Genomic DNA, 20,287 nt, shown 5'->3' with positions numbered 1-20,287 from the left:
TTTTTTTAGAAGGAGTAAAATGCCATAACAGTTTTACTTGGAAGATTTCCAAATAGGACATTCTCACTTATTTCAACTAAAATATGAGACAGCAGTAATGTTGATGAAACAGAAGTTACTGTGAGCTTAAATTAAAAGAACTAATACAAAAGCAGATAAGTTTTAGAGCATTTAAATTTTGGGATATTTGTAGTCTTTATTAAGAAATAAGTCTTCCTTGGCCCATTAAGACTATTAAGGAAATGGGAGTAAGAGCTGAAACAAAAGCCTCCATTCAAGAATTTCTACTACAATCTTAAGGGAACTGACTGCAAAGGAGGCAAGTGATACAAAAGGAAATTTTATCTCTATTTGAAATTTGACTCCAAAATGGATCTTGTGGGGAACCAATTATTATAGCAGGCATCTTGAAACTCCTTTGTGTTGAAAATATTCAAGAACAAGCTTCCAAGATACTAAAGTTGTTTTTATTTATAATACCTAAAATCTTTTATGCATCATGAGAATAAAGTGAAAAAAGTTCATGACCTCACTCCACCTCAATGATATATTATCATTATTTTATAGGTGGGAAAATTCCAATAATTATTTATTTTATAAACCAACTTGATAAGGATAAGAGTTATCAATTGCAGATGGGAAATTATTAATTTCTCACTCTTAAAACTAGATTTAAATCATATATACTTTGTACTAGTAGTTTCTAATGTTTTTAGTTCCTACATCTTTAAAAAAAATTACATAATAAAATCCCGAAAGTGCACTTATAACATATCCAAGAAAGAAGCATAACACTGACCAAATATTATTTTTCCTAAGAAGAGCTTACAAAAGAACACAGTATAGAACTTGTCAACACTATGATGCAATTTATCTTTTCAATTTTTATCAGTTCAAAACATCCTATAACTACTACTAAACTTCCTCTTCTCAGTCTCTCTCTCTAAGTCCCGTTATGAGAGTTATCAATATCACTAGCCACATATTTATCTTTGGTGAACATCTTGTTCCTACCTAGAAAATTCAAGGTCAAATCTTTTCTCAGTACCTCAAACCTTCTGACTATCAATCACTATACAGTCTATACAAAGAATGTACTTTGAAATAACTCTACAATTGTCTTGAATTCAAAACTATTTTCTTTTATATTTCAGAGCTGCAAAGAAAAACAATTTCAATAAAAAAGGATGAAGACTGCAATACTTGAGCAAGAATACAGTGGTGTTACCTAGCATTCCGGTAGTCCCCTTTATTATTTCATTATTAGCTTTTATTAATAATTCCCACAATACTATATAGGCTTAGGGCATTTCTGTCTCATTTTGTGTATAAGAAAATTTGGACAAGAAATAACTTTACCTAGACATGCAGGGGCAAAGGTAAAAACAGAGTTCATTGTTTAGTTCAGTTAACCATTTGCTATCTTTTCTGCAAAATCTTAGTTGAAAAAAGTATTTTCCCTCCTAGGAAGCCAGCTAATACTTCTTCTAATATATCTCCAGGGTCTAGCCAGTCTTATTTAACCTGGTCCTTAGCATATTATAGCTGTATATTTCTCTCTTATCTTACAGCTTCTCCTCAATCCAATTAGACCTTACACTGCCACAGTACTTCTCCTCTGTACTTTCAAGCATTTTTATAGGGCAGTGTCATCCTTCCAGACCCTCAGGTTCACCACCTGGGAGACATCCTGGATTCTTCCCATCTTTTATCTCTCACATCCAAGCTGTTGCCAATACCTGTGAATCTGAATTTCACCTTTGTAACGTTTTTCAAATAACACCCCCTTCACTCCTCTGACACTTCAATACTCTACTGCAGGCCCATATCACCTCAAACCTGGACTATTGCTTGTTCTGCTGGTAGGTCAGCCTGCCCTGTCTCTCCCTGTTCCAACCCATCCCCCATTCAACACCCAAAGTGATTTTCCTAAAGCACAGGTCTGATCATGTCAATCCTCTACTTAATAAACTCCAATGTCTTCCTGTCACCTCTAGGAGCAAATACAAAATGCTCTATTTGGCATTCACAGGCCTCTATAACTTAACCTTCTCCTATCTTTCCAGTCTTCTTACACTTGACTCCCCCAACATGTACTCTTCAATCCAGTAACACTGGCTTCCTGGCTGTTCCACGAACAAGACACTCCACTATTCAGCTCTGGGCATTTTTTCTGGCTGCCTCCTATGCCTGGAATGCTCTACCTCCTCCACTCCAACTACTGACCTCCCAGGCTTCCTTTAAGTTCCAACTAAAATACTACCTGCTACAGAAAGCCTTCCTCAATCTGAATTAATTCCAGTGCCTTCCCTCTGTTAATTATTTTATATTTATTCTGTATGTAGCTTGCTTCACATATATGTTTTCACATTGTCATTTGTTGTATGCAGGCACTTAAATGTTGATTGATTTTCTATTTCATTTCTTTCCCAAAACACTGCCACTGCTTTCTTGTTGTCTTGTCCCTCCAAGTCAGCTCCATCTTCATAAACGCTCCTTTCTGCTTATCTAGCAGTCAATAAATACTTATTATAGACTTACTATGTACCAGGCACTGTACTAAGCATGGGGGGCATGAATGAAACGCAAAAAACACTGTCCCTGACCTCACAGCCCTCACAACTTAACGTGGGAGACAAAATAAATATTAATAGATATGTATGAGATATATACTGAGTAGATGTAAGGTCTCTATTCTACATTATTCCCTAGCCAACTTCCATTTCAATCAAGGAGACTTCTCACTGCTGCCTTCTCCCAAATTTGAACTGATTTTCCCCACAATACAACAATAACCACTAACACTTACACAGTACTTTAAGGTTTGCAAAGTGCTTTACATGTGTCATCTCATTTGTTTCTCATAACCCTGGGAGGTAGGTACTACTGTTTTACAACTGAAGAAACTGAGGCATGTAGACATTAAAGTGACTTGCCTTTGGTCACCCAGATGTTAAATGTCTGAGGCTCGAACTGAATCCACGTCTTACTGACTACAGGCCCAGGGCTTTATCCACTGCACCACCTCACTGCCTATGACATACTCAGAATTAGACCCTTACTATTACTTTCGCCTCACTAAGAATGAGCAACTCAAATGAATGATCTTGTTGACTGCTAAATGGAAATTATAGGTAGGAAGAGGCAATTTCATCCACTTAGCCTTAGGTTTTTTAGTTAACAGTTTATCTCTACTGATATCAAATATAGAACTCCTTAAAAAAAAAACCCTATTAAAACAGGCAATGGCATGCTTATAGCATTCCTTCCATTAAAAGGTCCTAGAAATAAAGAGTGCATCTTCTCTATATTATACATGAAATTCAGTATAATACTTCACCAACTCAAACATTAAATGAGTACACCTACCATTTTCTTATCTTCAAGGCCAACACTGGAACTTAATAACTGCATGTTAAAAAAGGCCAATATGCCCAAGAGCTTAGGTTGTAGATAATCAGCCTAAGACCAAAATATAAAAAGCCAACATTTAATCACTTGTATATAGATTAAAAAGCATAAATCAACAATAACTCAATTAGTTCAATAAATTGGTTATTTGTATTTTGTTTGATTACATTTGGGCATATTGATTCTTTTACTTATTTGGTCACAATCAATTTATTTTCCTCAATGGAAGTTGTGAAATGAGTGCTTTGGGAGAAATTTGTAAGTGTTAATCCATATCCACAAGATTTCTCTCCAAACCATTCCATGAAGAGAAATTCTTCTTCATTACTTTGATGAAACAAGGGACAAGGGAGGAAAAGTAGGAATGTAGAATACTGAGGGCTAGCTGTACAGGGGAATCATGCTGCTGCTTGAATTGCGGTACCAATGAACCTTCTCAAGATCAGAGATAATGTCAAGAGTGACCGTCTCAAGGTGAGGAAGAGATGAGCTCACTTCTCTATATTCGTATGTCTCTTCAGAATGATACCCTAATGGGAAGAAGGTATAGAGGCTTCTCTTGTCTTTCAAACACTGAAGGACACCTATTCTATGTCACGAAGATTTGACAGGATAATCAATTTAATGTAAAAAGCACAATTATGAGTATGCCTGTTCATGTTTGTGTTTATCAATGCAAACAAATGTGTCACAGATGACACTAACTTCAGAAACTATTTACTTTAAAAATATTCATCACTATTTCAACTTTCCATTTCTAAAAATCCCCCCTTTACATTAAGTAATAATTGTCATGAAAGAAAAAAATTAAGACGGTTTTGTATTGTTTCAGATAAAGCAATAAAAAATTGAAAAGATTATTCTATTCTACAGGTACAGAAACAAAAACCTAGGCAATAATAAAAGGTTATGGAATGATTTAGGGAACTCTAAAAGTGGTTTGGCAAACATAACTAACCTAACTTCAAATATGGCATTTAAATATCCTTGGATTTCACTTTGGCTGTGTTGTGCTGGCCCACTAAACTAAGCTCACTACAAAATATTAGCTGACATTTACGTTTTACAGATTATGAAACTGAGTCTCAAACAGGCTGAACAACTTGTCCATAGTCCATATAGACCTGTAGTCCATAGTCACATAGTACTGGCAGTAGAATTCAAACCTACACTTCCTAAGTCTATGTACCATGCCAGAATGACTCTATTTAAATAAATAACATTCACAGTCATGTTCAAATGACCAAGGACTTAAAAATAGGAACTGTAACTTGGTAAGAATTTAAAAGCTGTTTTCAAAACTGAAAAAGTTACCTTTTAAAAAAAAAGATAATAATTCTAGGTATGTTAAAGAGCTATGGTTATCATGGTTTGTATTCCTCTGGGGAAAGTATCAGGGAAGGACAGGGAGACAAGTAGAAACTTATTTTTAAAGATCATGCAACAAGTCTACCACAATCTGAATGAACAAGAGACCTAAGTGAGCTTTAACATTTTTGCTCAATGTGAAAAATAAAAGATTTTAAATGATTCAGGTCCATGAATTTTTCAAACAACCTAGAATATACATTATTGTTAATACTTTATCATGAGCACAAGTTAAATGAAGCTTTTTCTGGAAAAACCCTATCTTCATATTTAAACAAATTCATACTGGATGTGAAGTATGAAAAGTACAGAAACATGTGAAAACAAAATGTTCTTACCATTAGTTCTGGTGATGTAATGTCTTTTGGGCCCTGATATGGATCCTCACTGGAGGCAAATGAAGCCAGTATTGACAAACCATTGAAAACCTGTTGATAGTGTTCTCCAATGCGCAACAGTAGCTCATTATGTAATCCTTGAAAATCTTGTCTCAGCAAACTACCCAATTCAATCTCTGTTTCATTCTAAACACAGAAATAAATTCCTAAATTGTTAACTTCTTGCAACAGAGGTTTGCTTTCATGTCAGTGGTGCTGGAAAGACTTGTTTTAAGGAGGCTATTAATAAACAAAGACACAAAACCAGGTGACTAGAATTCTTAGCGATACATCTTAAGGAAAAGATTTTTTGAACTGGGAAATAATTTTAATAATTCTCTCATTTTCTTTCCTTTTCCAGCCTTCTTGTCTAGGGTGTATATACTGAAGGAAAGGTGACCTTATGTTTCATAGGCTTAACCTGAGCTAGATTTCAAACTTACTTAGTTTTCTGAAAAGGGACTACAATATCAACACTCACAGAAACATACCTCATCATGCTATGATTACAAGAGCCCAGATCCTTAGAGACAAGATTGGCTGAAAGTAATTCAACAAAATTTAGCAGATGTTTATTAAGTACCTATTTTAGGCAAGGAACTGGGAATATAAAAACAAAAAAGAAAACACTCCTGCCACAAGAAGCTTTCTGTCTATTATATTAGCAGGATACAACACAGATGCATAAATCCAGTTCAGGGAAGGTTTTATAGAACAAGTGACCCCTGAGCCAAGCAAGAGGAGGGTCCTGAAGAAAGAGAGATGCGCATTCCACCCAAGGCAGATGGCTTATACAGATGCACAAAGGTGGACACTAAATGCCAAGTTTGAGAAACAGTGTCGGGAGTTGTTTGGCAGGACTACAGAGAGAGTAAAGGGAATAGTGTGAGATAAGGCTGAAAAAGTAGGCTAGAGTCAAAATATGGAGAGCCTTAACCATTGCGCTAAGGATTTTGTGTTTTGTCTTGAAAGTTTCTGAGCAGGGAAGTGGCATATAAGGGAAACCTACACCTTGGGAAGATTACTCTAGCAGCTGAGCAAAGAGGGAAGGGACTAAGTGAGAACATTTAATGATATTAGAGCAATCTAGAAGAAAACCAGTAAGTGTTGGAAATAGGGCAATGACCCTGTAAGTAGAAAAGTGGGTACAGAGGCTAAAAATTCTATGGAAATATGATAGACAAAACTGCACAACCGACTGAACACAGGTGTGGGGGAGAACATGTCAAAGGTGATTACGAGGTTAGAACCAGAAGTGATTGTGAAAATGGTTCTCCTTGACAGAAACAGGGAAGTTCTCCTCAAAGCAGAATGGGCTGGGGAGGCAGAGAAGGGGAGAGAGAATGAATTTAATTTTAAACTTAATGAGTTTGAAATATTGTTGGGACAGCAAGGAGGAGATGTCTATCAGGCAACGCAGGACTACAGTTCAGGATATTATCAAATCTGGGCCCTTTATTATTGTCTTTTGACTTCTCTGGTTGAGATTTTATCTCACTTCTCACAGTAACTGCTCCAAATCTTCTCTTTTCTAAAGTCACCTGCATTCCACTACTTCTCTATTCCCTCACAGCAGATAAACTCACCTCACACTTCAGGGAAAAAATTAAAACCATCATCAAGAGCTCCCTAATTACACATTTCAAATCTGCATTGTTCCCCATTCTCTCTTCTTTGCTCCAGTCTCAAAGGATGAGGTGACACTTTTCCTTGCTAAAACCAATCCTTCTACTTGTGACCTTATGCCCATCACCTCCTGTTTCCTCTTGGACACATGTCTCTTTTAAGTTCCTACTTTCTCTCAACAATTTCCAACTTCTCCTTACTGACTGTTTGCTTTTCTGTTGCTCACAAACATGGCCACGCCTACTTCATTTGATGCTGCCATCTCCTCAAGCCACTGGACTCTAGCTCTCCTCCCTTTCACAGTCAACTCTTAGAAAATGGGTTCTCTATGCTCAATGGCTCCATGTTTTCATCTCCCACTCACTTCTCAGCGCCTTGTAATCTGCCCTGTCAATAACTGATACTGCTCTCTCTGAGATCACCAAGGGTCTCCTTATTGCTGATCCAACAGCCTTTTCTCAGAGCTCATCCTTGGCCTTTCTGAAGTGTTTCAAAATGATGATCACAACCTCACCTTAAAAATTAAAAATACTACAAAGAGGACAAGAAGAATGAACAGTGAGAAAATGTCCTTAGATTTAGCAATAAAGAGAACCTTGATGATCTTGACGAGAGCAGTTTCAGTTGGGGAAAAGTATAAAAATCAGATGGCAAGGGGTTAATAAATGGATACTTTCTTCTCTCCAGGTTATCATGATACTAATCTGTCAGACTGAGCCTTCTCAGTCTCCTTTGCAGGATCTTCATCGATGTACCACTCCACATCTGAGGATACACCCCAGGGCTCTGTCCTGGGCTCTCTTTCTTTTGCTATACTTTTTCTCAATGATCTTATCAGCTACCAAAGACTCAACTCTTATTTCTAAGAAGATCGACTTCTACAACCAAATATTCAGCCCTTATCTCTCACCTGAGCTCTAGTTCCCATCTCTAAATGTCTGCTAGACACCTTTATATGGATGTTCTGTAGACATTTCAAACTTAGTATGTCAAAATAGAGCTCCTTAACTTTTCTCCTAAGCCCAACATTCCTCCCAACTCCCTTACTTTTGCCAAGTAGACCACCATTTTACAGTCACCCAGGTTCACAAGTTAGGCATTATTCTTGAATCTTCACTCTTACTCACCCTTCCTAGCCAATCAGTTGCCAAGTCCTACTGATTCTCCCCACAAAATACTTTCTTTCTACCTATACTACATCCACTTTAACTCAGGCCCCCATTCTCTTTCATCTGGCTTTTTCTAACTGCCTCAATCTCTCCTCTTTCCAATCAAACCTCCCCACAACTGGCAAACTGATGTTCCTAAAATGCAGGTCTGACCATATTATTCCTCTGCACAAGAAGATACGGTGGCTCCCCATTGTCTTTAGGATAAAATACAAACTCCTCTATTTAGCATTTAAAGCACTTCAAACTCTAGCTCCAGCCTACCTCTCCAGGCAAATTACACATTACAGACTGAGATAAAGATTTAAAGAGTGTATAATAGTTGGGGTAATTCTTCTAGTATCTACATTTTTTCTCTCCATCTCTTCACCCAAAAGACTTTCTCTAATATTCTTTTAGTGATAACTATAAAATATTTTACAATTATCAAATTACCTGGAGGTAATGAAGTGCACGTTCCAGTTCATCTTTGGAGCAAGAACAGACCAAGTGGGAAAAGATGTATTTGAAGTTATTTATTAATATCTCTCTACGGTTTACATTTAGTTGTTTTCCTATTGTTCGAATGAGGGCAGAGGCTGCTGGACTTGCTTTGGCAGCAAGGTCAGGTAACAGAACTTGTAATGTCCTCTGAATAAAGAAATTAAAAAAAAAACATTTATTTAGATGGTAGAGTTTCTGGATATTATGTACACTAAAGTATTTTTGTGATGACCAAGTTCCTATGTTAAGTTCCAGTTGAGTTGGAGGTGTTGTTGAGAGGCCAGGGGGAGATGTCCAGGAGGAAATGCAAGACTAGAGTTCAGAATATTATCTAATCTGGGCCTACCCTGATGCACACCAATCCTTTCATCTTTCTCTGACTCCATCTCACTCTTCATAGCAACTGTTCAAAGCCTTCTTTTCTCTCAAGTCACCTGAACACTTTGAACTTATATTTGAAATGGAAAATGTTTAGATAACTAGCTAAAAAGATTTTACTTTTTTTACCCAACTGTTTTAGACTGTGAAAAGTTAACTTACTAAACTATGATTAAGAACAATGGTTCTACAATTTCCAATGAGATTCCCAATTTTAGACCTCTCTGGTACTGTAGAGTCTAACTTAAGAACTTTTACACTGCTATCCCTCTTTAGAAGGATATAGGGTGAAGATAATTTGGTTACAGTAGAAACTGTGGAAGCATCTTAAGGACCCTCTTATTCTCTCTTTAGGTTGGTTATATATTACAAAATATATTACTTTTGTCTGAGGTCCTCAGGGGTTTAATCTGGATGAGAAACCATAAAGTCTTTCTTTAACTATCAATTCCAAAACAATGTCCTATGTTGAAGTTCCTGATTTCATTATCAGAACTCAAATTGGTTCTTCCATTCAATCAGTCAGGAAGAGCACGTGACTTAGCCTCTCTATACCTCAGGTTCCCCATTTATTTATAAAATGAGGGACTTAGACATCTATATTTCTGTCTTATTGTGGAATGTTGCCTTTTGTTTGTGAATACTATAAATTGTAATTAGAAATGGCTTAGGTTTGTGTGCATGTTTCTTGTCACCCTACATAAACGGTGAACTCCCTGAAGACAAGGACTGTGGATAACATTTCTGTGTGTTGCTCACAGTGCTAAGCACTCAACATTTACTAGAGAATAACGGTGATTGTCATGATGATGATGACAATAATGATTACAGCCAGCATTTAGGCAGCACCTACTATGTGTCAGGCACTGTACTAGGCACTCTACAAATATCTCATTTTATCCTCACAACAACCCTAGAAAGGAGGTGTTATCAGTCCATTTTACAGCTGGGGAAACTGAATCAGAAATTAAGTCACTTGCCCAAGGTCACACAGCTAGTCAAGTGCCTGAAGCTGAATCTGAACTCAGATCTTCCTGACACCAGATGCCAGGCCATTACTAGAGGCCACAGCACCTCCTAAATTCTTAGCCTACTAAGTGGATGAATGCTGCAGCGGAAAGCCATAAGACAGCTGACCACTTAGCTTGTAATCCAAGAACAATATGAATTTAGATTCCTTAGTATACCTTACTTGCTCAAATCAAAGTTACAAGAAAATGCATGAAATTCAGAATTCTGAGTAAGATTACGTTTTTATGGATATATACATGTGACTAGTTTAAAAATAACAAAGAAAATCAAAACAGAAAGAGAATGAGCAACAGACAGAACAAAAACAGTCAACTAAAAATAAACCATATTTTGCAACTTACAGTAAGGAACAGATTACTATCAGTAAAATCAAAAACATTGGAAATTTCAGATAAGATATTTCGTGTCATTTCCTGCTGGCGAGTAACATCTTGCTTTCTCATCTCAGTATTCTGACATGGAGTGTTGGGGAGTGCTGTCTTCTGGCTGGAATGGAGGGATTCCACCAAAAACTAGAACATAAACAATTTAAATATCAGTTTCTATCACTAGATGGAAAATTTCTATCACCGAAAGAAAAACCCAGGAGGTTTAAAAGCTTGAATTCTTGGACATGAATTGACTCAAAAAGAAAAGCAAGCCATAACACCATGGGAAAAACTAATTTTTTCCCCTCTAAAAACCACTACAAAACAAAGGTATCACCTCATAAAAAGCAAGGCTGCTCATATGGCAGAGAAAATAATTAAAGGGAAAACACATTAAATCATCATGAATATGTATTTATGTACATTTTTGTACATGCAGAGACATATCTGGGTATCTTTATAGCTACTGCAATATAAAGCAGCAATATTTTAGCCCTAAATGGAATTCTACTTTTAAGTAAAACAAGCTTATGATGCTGGCAATGTGCTTCTTGTAGATATCACAGTAATTCCTCTATATTCATCAAGATACTGGCTCTTACCTGGCAAATAGGTTTCTTGTACTGGCTGAAGAATGTCTGCAGTTTCACACATTTGGCCGCAGCTAGTGCTCTGATTTCTGTGTACGCTGCTCCAGAAATAGATGGTGATTTGGACAACAAACAATGCAATAGGTGCAGGAGTGCAAAAGGCACCAAATCCCCTTTTGCTGCCCTTAAAAGATGAAAGATTTTATTAGTGTCTCAAGTTTTATACATGTAGAGTTCCCTCCAAATAAACCTATCTTCCTATAAAGTTTTTCTCAGAAGGGTTTTCATATATAATATAAATAGGAAAAGTCAGTGAAGTATGAATTTATCAAATTATCCCTTTATACGTACCAACGAACACATTTCCTCTTTTGGAACAAAGGCTTTTCCTTATTAGATCATATTCCTCACGGACTGCATTAACAGAATTTCGGATTTAACACAATGAGAAGACATGTTTCAGTACGTATAAACTAATCATTCTTTAATTATTTTCCCTCGTTAATTCAATGTTAAATGTTAACTACATCTTGGTTAATGGAAAGTAATGCATAAAGAAATCCCACTTTAAAGACAGGTAAGATAAAGATGCTTAAGGCCTGAGATCAGGGAATGAGGACAGGCAGTGATGTATCCTAGCTTCGCCACTTACTAATTTTGTGACTGGGCGAGTCCTCAGTTTCCTCATCTGTGAATGAAGTTGTTGTGCTAGATGACCTCTAAGGATCCCTCTAGCTCTAAATCTATGATTTCATAAAGCAGACATATAATACAATAGGGAGAAAGAACATGGCTACATGCATAGTCTGTGACAAGCTTGTTATGTTGGCAAAATAGAATTTTGCTATGTTTAATATATGGCAAAATATAGCAAAATGTCATGAATTTAGAGGGAAATAAGTAATAATGCAAATATGTAGTCAAATATACCTTCCAATATCCCCTGTTGTAAGAATCAAGGTATCCTTCAACTCATTATTTCTTGATATTTGAGCATGGGTATATGCCTCTCTCATTCTCAAGACAAAAAGCTGTTAACAAAAATATGTTCAATAAATGATTAAAGATGTTTTTAGAACAAGATTTTTAATGACAATGTTAAGAAATTAAAAGTTGACCTCTTTTATAAATCCATCTTCAGAGTCCAAGGATTCCAATATATATCTGATGTTTCCACTGAAAGCCATTCTCACATCTTTGTCTGGGTCCTCCATTAAATTTAATAAAGTGCCAAGGACTATTTTTACATCTGCTTCATCTTCCCGAAAATTGAGGTGCTTACAAAGATGAGGCAGATTATCTATGAATGCTAAAGGGTAAAACATACAGAACAACTAATTAACACATTTTAAAATATATGAGGAATATTATGTTAATGTTTCGATGAAAAAAATACATTACGATACAAATTTTAAGTTGATTTTTAATGATAACAAGAAAGAATGAAAAAGCCTTTATAATATTCCATACTTATACTGGAATAAGAACCTCCCGATCATAAGTTTATCATATCGGCTATTTTTCATTTGATCAGTCCAGTCTTCAATGGCTCAGTCAAAAAATAAGTTATAATAAATAATGAACAGAGCTATGCAGCATCACGCAGAGTCTCAAAATCTCATATGAATATTCATTAGGATAAACATTAGGATAAAACTATTTCTAATTTCTAAATTTTCAAAATTTATTCCTTTTGGTGTTGTAGGGGACAGGATGCTGAAGTTGGGAGTCAGCAAGACATGAGTTCAAATCCTGCCTCAGACAGGTGGCCCTGGGCAGGTCATAAAGTTTCTTGGCTTCACTTTCTTCTTTTGTAAAAGGGGATAGTAACACCACCTACTTCATGGGTTTATTACGAGAATCAAAGAAGATCATCGATGTAAAGTGTTCTGCAAAGCTTAAAACAATACGAGCAGGCCAGTAGTCTGAGCAGGGAAGGGAGAGCGTTCCGCACATGGAGGACAGCCAGAGAAAACGCTCAGAGTCAAGACATAGAGTGCCTTATTCATGGAACAGATGGAAACACTCTCAGCCCCTGCCCACTTTTCTGCCTCGGAGAATACAATGTTTGAAAACTGCTATCTCCAAGGAAAAAAGTTCCATTGCCATGTGGACAAATGCAACCTGAAACACCTTTGTAACATCACCTCTTTTATCTATCCAATTAAAGCAAACTGATGTGAACACTGGACTCCCAAATCTTCTTCTTTCTCCATCTGTTTGTACATTTTAGCAGTCTGAGAGGTGAGGATAAAAGTCAAGCCTGTCTTCACCTTCCCCTCTGGTGACAAGGGAAAGAATTGCCTTCTTTTTCTGTGACCTTCAGCACTGTTTTGAGAGTCTCCCAAAACAGGGATGTACCAGAAGACAGCAGATGTGCACTAGTCCTTTCAATACCAGAGCCTTTACCTGGACTTCAGTACTAAGTATGCAGATGAGTTCTGACCTTCAAAATAAACAAGTTATGTTCCAAAAGGGTGACGATGTCAAAAATTTGCCCTCTTTTTAAATCTAAAAGCACATCAAATTCATTAGTTACACCTATAATAAAGTGATACAGTTAGAAACAGAATGCTTTATTGGTTCTGTGTAGAGGCTAGTGCTGAACCTTCTCCCAGACAGCACTTAGGAGAAAGCAGGAACTTTCTTGTATAATGCTTCAGCTTTGAACTTCCTAGAATTAAGATGACGGAGTGTCCAGAGGGGTAAAATGCAGCCACTGAAAAAAACATAAACAAGAGGCTTCTCTGCACAGGAATCGTAGAAAACAGTGTCATTATTCCAACATAATAGAAGGAATAGAGGATAAGGAAGGAGAATACCAATTTCATGGCACAGATATGGGCTTCAGTGCTTGAGTCTCTGAAACCAGTTGCCGTGCTTCTCATCCGTCTGGTGTGTGTACACAGAGAATAGATCAGCAGAAATGATGCAGCATTGAACATGCATAATGGCATTGCCAACCCCACAACAAGAATTGGAGTTGGAAATAGATACTGGAAAAGAGCTTGGGAAGTGATATTTCCGAAAAGAAATCTTCTCAGCTCCTGTCTGGCCCCTGGACAATACAGTAGGCTGTGGAACATAGCAAGGGCAGCTGAAATTAGCAGTGACCACAGAATCAACCATGGCACAAGCCTAGAGATCCTCATCTTCAACCAGAGGAAGAAGGGGTGGACAATGTTGGCAATCTTCACACAGTAGAAGACACAAAGGTAGGTAGCAAGCCAAAGATTGACTTCATTTATGAAAAAGAAAATTATAAACACTTCATTGACAACATATGACTCCAGAGTGAATAAAAGTATCAGATTAGTCATAAGTACTAACACCTGCAAAAAAATTCTGAAGATTCCCAGACTGGTCAGAAGGAGGTCGTATGCAGTCACCCTTTTCCTCTTGATATATTCAAGGCCACTCACCATTATAATGATTCCATTTGCTATAATTCCCACAAGAAATTGAGCTATTCCAAAAATGAATTGGATAATGAAGAGTAGAGCTGTCATTCTGAAGAAAGATAATAATTGCTTTCCTTCAGTTTTTTCCTGATAGATTTCAAGAAAGTTTATATCCACTTATTTATCTTCTTCCTACTTTAACAAACCAAAGACTTAAAAATTTTTTTTTGCACTATCCTACCTAAAAGGAAGCTCATCTCATGAATAAAGGCAATATGATATGGTCGCTGAAATACGCTTTCCATTTGTGTTCTCAGTTTTGTTCATGAAGATTCAAATAAGTGAAGATCGGATGACCAACAATTTTGTTTTAAGCACCCAGTCTTTGCATTTTTCATGTCTATTTATATCAAAACATCATCACAAACAAATAATTGAAACAGAAGCCTTGAGATCATTCTAATCAATTTAATAAATCAGTTACTCTAAGCAAACCTACTGAGACAAATGTTTATCTAAAAGATTTTTGTGCTTCACTACTGTTATTATCACCACCACCACCACTGCTCTTAACAATTTGTATTTAGACATGATGAGTGTGGAAATTTGTTTTGTTTGACTATACATGTTAGTAACAAGGGGTTTATTTTTCTTCCTCAATTGGGAAAAGAGTGGAAAGGAGAGAAGGTAGACAAAAGTCGGCAAAAGACAATTGAAAAAATAAAATTTATTTTAAAAAATAATTTACCCTTGAAAGTATAACACATATAATTGTATGGAAGCATGCTTGTAAAGATACCAGTGAGAACCAGGAGAACATGGTACACAGTAACAATAATACTATACGATGATCAAACTGGAAATGACTTAGCTATTCTGAGCAAAACAAGGATCCAAGAAAATTCCAAAGGACTCATGATGAAAAATGCTATCCATCTCCAGAAAAAGAACTGATGGGAGTCTGAATGCAGATTGGAGCATACTATTTTTCATTTTCACTATTTTTTGTCATGATTTCTTTTCCTTTGAGTCTGTATATGACTAATATGTAGCATATTTTGCATGACTGAACATGTATAACCTATATAAAACTGCTTATTGTCTTGGGGAGGGGTGAAGTGAGGGAAGGAGAAAAAAATTTGGAACTCAAAAGTTTTTAAAAATGAATGTTAAAAATTATTTTTATATTTAACTGCGGGAAAATAAAATATTATTAAAAAAACAATACAAGTTGTTGTTATAAGGGTTAATTTATCAAATCCTTCTTATAGGCAAGATAAAAGTGAATGACTGATATATTCACTTACAAACTGTGACCACGAGGTTTTCTTCAGTTTAACTCAAATGAATAACCCATGAGCCCAATACTTTGGCCAAGTCTGACCTTCATTTTCCTCATTTATAAAATGGGGAATTTCAGTGGCAGCTAGGTGGTGCAGTGAGTAGAGCACCGGCCCTGGAGTCAGGAGAACCTGAGTTCAAATCCGACCTTAGACACTTGACACATGTGCTAGCTGTGTGACCTTGGGCAAGTCACTTAACCCCAAGTGCCCTACCCAAAAACACTAAAAATAAAAAAATAAAACGGGGAATTTTACTACCTACCTTACTGGTTACTGTGACAAACATACTTTTATGCTATATGTTTTACAATGTGAGATTATTTTATTTTGAAGTAGTAGTAGTTGTACCAGCAATACTGGTAAAATAATGATGAATTTAATGGTAATAAGCATAATGGACTGAAAAGCAGTTTTTTAGCTCTGTGAAATGTACTTTTAAAACCTTTGCTATGATTCTTATTCATTTGCTTTGGTGTAATTTTTTTCAAGCCCCACAGACCCAAGATGATTTCAGACTAGACAATAAAACAAACCAACACTTACCTAACTTTACTGGACTGGGCACTTTTTTTTTCAGCAAGAAAAGGACTGGTTTGCAAATAGAAGCTTTCAGTAGAGAAAATGACTGTTCACAATCAGAAGCAACTGTGAGGTTCTTACAGAAGATACCAACATTTCCATCCTCAGAGAGAGGTTCTGTTAGAGGACTCTTCAACTCAAATGAGCCACAAAGAGAACAAATTAGCTGTCCAAGTATAGTGGCAAATTCTTTCTTGACAGCACCAAGATCATCTTTGACTTTATCTCTGTATTTAGGAAAAAAAAAAGGTTATCTTTCTGGATATTTATATCTTATGTGGCCTCCTCAGGAACATTAACATACTCATTTGCATCAAGACATCAAGAAGGAACAGGCTACAGTAAAAAATGCATAGATTTTCAAACTAAAGTTGCAATGCCCTCTGCATTATCATCAGCAAACATTTATTAAGTACCTTAAAAATGTTAATTAAATTACAGAATCTAAATGAATAAAATAATACATACATGAGAATCTTGGGAACTCTTTTGTAAGAATTTTTACTCCGTTGATGCAACAAGATAGAGAATCCTCTAACACAATTAGCACGAATTATTTCATCGGAGCTTTGCAGTGCCCAATAATATACTGCTGTTCTCCATTCAAGATAAATACTTCTTGGGAACAAAGTCAGAAGGTATACACACTGTGACTGTGCCTGGGGTGCTGAAAAGATGAAGTTTATTGAACAATGTTTCCTATGTCACTAATTATAAATACCTGCTGCAAAGTCAATCAACATTTGGTATACATTTATCTAATATAATTAAAAGTAGTATCTTAATATTAAAATATAGTATAAACTATAAGAGAAAACTGATATTAAAGACAGTGAAGGAGTCACAATTCTCTCTGTGCACTTACAGAAACTGTCTGAAATACTTTGGCTCAGGGCTAGAAGATCAGTGCCAAATGTGGTCAGCTTTAAAGAAGGGTCTTCAGAATGGCTATAAATCCATGGAAGTGATAACATTCCACACAAATCCTCCAGAATCTTATCTTCAAATGGTATTTTTACTGAAAAAACATATACAATAGGTAATTAATTGCATTTCAATCTTTACTATACCTCTAAAGTTTTTTTAATAAAATAAATGTGTGTATTATATAACAACATCAAATGGATTTCTGTAAAAATGAATTTTAGTTGTGTCAGAAAAGTCTGATGTCTAGTTTTAGGGTGGAGATAACTCTGGTTTCTCAAAGACTAAGCTACCAAATTACGATAGGTCTTGTATCAAGCTAAAAAGCATCTAACTATGGGCCTGCCGAAAGGCATGCATTTCATTCAAGAACATCTGAGCTAAATTCCAAGAGGCTCCTAACTGATGAATTTTCACACAAACTAATGAAATCAGAGGTCTTTGAACTAAAATAATCTATTCTACAAAAAATACAAATCGTGAGAAAAGTTAAATCAAAATATTTCACTATTAGGAATACAGGGCTAAGGAACAACTTTTAGTCATATATACAAAGGACAATATAGCAAGATACAGCAGAATAAGTAAACCAGAAAACCTAAGAAACATATTTGTGCATTCTAAAGAAATGGAAACTATGAATGACTTAGCTATTCTCAGCAATACAATGATCCAAGAAAATTCCAGAGGACATAAAATGAAAAATGCTATCCACCTCCAGAGAAAGAATTGATAGAGTCTGAATACAGATCAAAGCATACTTTTTCTTTGTTTTTTTTCCTGGGTTTTTTTGGTCATGTTTCACAACATGTCTAACATGGAAATATGCTTTGCATGAGAATACATCTACAACCTATATTTTGAAATTGCTTGTCTTCTCAATGGGGGTGGGGGTGAAGAGAAGGAAGGAAGCATGGAGAGAATTTGAAACTCAACATTTTTAAGAAAATGATAAAAATTGCTCTTAAACGTAAATGGGGAAAAATAAAATATTAAATCATTTAAAAATTAAAAAAATAAAGATATATGAATTTAAACTTTAGATGCCAGTAACTACACAAGAAAGCTTATTATATATTGATTTCATTTTTAAAGGTTTTTCCAATTTGTTGCTTATTTCCATAACTTACCTTGCATATAAAACAAAGCATCAAATATTTTCAGCACTCTATCAATCAGTGGTTCCAGATTAGGCTTCTGAACAGATTCTAATAAATTTCTACATATCTTAAGCACTCTTGTGACAAAATCCAGAGACAGCCAGGTTATTTGTACATTGATTACTAAGTCTGAAGACCTCATCTTATGTTTATGGGGAGTGACTTTATAATTAAGGCTGCTGCAAATGAAAAATAGAAAAGATATCAGAATAAAATCTTGTTTGATAATGTTCAAAACCAGTATTCCAGGAAAGCCAAAAGCAATTATGAATACATGAGGGTTTCAAAATTATTCTGTACACAGCTCATTCTAATCACAATAGGATGCCAACATAAATATGCAAATATTCTAGTTATATCAAATGGAATAATTTTAAACTTGAGCTTTCTGTCTATGTTTAGGTCTTAGGCAGGCCTGTTACTCTGTTGACAGAGTACAATTAGCAGCAGTTCCACATTAGGGAACAAGATGAACGTAATGGGTGTGAGGGGAAAAAAGTGCAGGAAGGCAAATAATATGAAATAAGGCTGAGTTAGTTTGTAGCCAGATGTGAGTGTCCTTCAATGTGCTACTATTGCCTGATCCTTCTACTATGGGCTTTGAAATACATGGTTCATAATAAATTTTCTTTCATACTGAACTTTTTCCTTTCTAACCCTTCCCATATTCCGGCACTCCCTGCTAGCAACATTGCATCCTTGGCCTTTTCCAGGACTGGATGCACTTTCACTCTTATATCCTCAATCCTTGGTAGTGGCAGGGGAGTCAGAATTCCCCTTATTCCCCATTGCCACTTTCAGATTCTCCCTGTACCATCATCTCTCCAAGAACTCAGCCCCTGGTTCAGTTTCTATGTACCACAACTCCTGCTCCCATATGAGGAGTCTTCAAAATGCAAGATGATACTCCCTCAAATACCCTAACCTAACAGTTCTTCAATCTGCTCAATTCCTATGGCTTTCAACTCTGTGCCATCTCAGCTACAGAGTTTGATGGTGTCACCCTAGATTGTGCCATCATTCCAACTGTTGTACATTTATGTTCATGAACTCTGAACTTCTTTTAGCTGATCATAATCCTTCATCATTTCATCTTTCCCCATGCCTTTTGATCCCCAACTCTGTTAGGATTCCTTTCTCAGCATGACCTTCATTTCTTCCACCCCTCAGTTCTCTTTCAGGCCACCAACCATGCACTGGGTACATTCTCCTCCTTTCCCTATTTCAACCCCTTGGTGAACCAGTTTATCTCTCCACTCATTAGATTCAGACACTACTTTTTTGTTTTTATTATTATCTACAAAAGTTATCATAGTGCTTGGAAAAACATGCTTCTTGACTTAACTTGTTGACTTGATTGGGTCCAACATAAATCTGATATATAAATTCAAATGGGCTTTCACTGTGGCAAGGCAATCCTTTTCTATCATCCCACTCACCACAGAGGTCATTCCAAATCTTTTGAGCTCTCTTTAAGCCTTTCACTGTACTCTTTCTCCCCACAATCCCAGCTGAGAACCTTATTTCTTACTTTACTGAAAAAAAAATGAAGCCATTAGCCAAGTTTCCCCTTCTCCCCCTTCCTCATTTCATATCACTGAGATATTTTGTCACACTATATTTCCTTCTTACCCTTTCTCACATGAAGAGGTGGCCTTCACCTTGCCAAAGTCATCTTCTCTACATAAACCTTTAATTCCATCCCGTCTCACCTTCTCCAGCAGATTGAACCCTTTATCATTACCACTCTCTCTAATCTTCAATCTCTCCCTATCTACTGTCTAAAAACATGGTCATGTCTTCACATACTTAAAAACCCATGGTCAATGTGACCAAGTCCACTAGCTACCCTACTGTTTATCTTCTCCCCTTCTTGGCTAGTCTCCTTGAGGAAGCCATCCACAATAGGTACCGCCATTTCTTTTCCTCTCACTCTTCTATACCCTCTGCAGTCTTGCTTCTGAGCTTATCATTCAAATCTATTGGCCTTTCCTCAATCCTCATCCTTCTTGATCTCTCTGAAGCATCTGACACTGTTGATCACTTTTTAATTCCTGGATACACTCTTCTCTCTAGAT

At 36.3% G+C, this 20,287-nt stretch overlaps 2 protein-coding genes across 2 annotated transcripts in view; both read right to left on the bottom strand.

Annotated features, from left to right (window-relative positions):
- The window catches only part of ATR (ATR serine/threonine kinase), a 121,536-nt gene that overhangs the window by 87,158 nt on the left and 14,091 nt on the right, over positions 1 to 20,287 (bottom strand). Inside the window, exons 7-17 of the mRNA XM_036755385.1 lie at positions 18,180 to 18,388; positions 16,991 to 17,143; positions 16,594 to 16,792; positions 16,090 to 16,352; positions 11,921 to 12,111; positions 11,733 to 11,833; positions 10,815 to 10,986; positions 10,186 to 10,356; positions 8,387 to 8,581; positions 5,118 to 5,303; positions 3,370 to 3,462 (exon numbers count right to left, since the gene is read on the bottom strand). Coding sequence (XP_036611280.1) covers positions 3,370 to 3,462; positions 5,118 to 5,303; positions 8,387 to 8,581; positions 10,186 to 10,356; positions 10,815 to 10,986; positions 11,733 to 11,833; positions 11,921 to 12,111; positions 16,090 to 16,352; positions 16,594 to 16,792; positions 16,991 to 17,143; positions 18,180 to 18,388 — 1,933 coding nt within the window. The remainder of the gene's footprint in view (positions 1 to 3,369; positions 3,463 to 5,117; positions 5,304 to 8,386; positions 8,582 to 10,185; positions 10,357 to 10,814; positions 10,987 to 11,732; positions 11,834 to 11,920; positions 12,112 to 16,089; positions 16,353 to 16,593; positions 16,793 to 16,990; positions 17,144 to 18,179; positions 18,389 to 20,287) is intronic.
- Positions 13,379 to 14,311, bottom strand: LOC118846642 (taste receptor type 2 member 1-like). The gene has a single exon (XM_036755386.1). It carries the CDS (start codon positions 14,309 to 14,311, stop codon positions 13,379 to 13,381), a length of 933 nt encoding a protein of 310 aa, XP_036611281.1.

This window comes from Trichosurus vulpecula, chromosome 4 (assembly GCF_011100635.1).
Source record: "Trichosurus vulpecula isolate mTriVul1 chromosome 4, mTriVul1.pri, whole genome shotgun sequence".
NCBI classification, from domain to species: domain Eukaryota; kingdom Metazoa; phylum Chordata; class Mammalia; order Diprotodontia; family Phalangeridae; genus Trichosurus; species Trichosurus vulpecula.
This window is presented reverse-complemented; position numbering and strand designations above follow the sequence as displayed.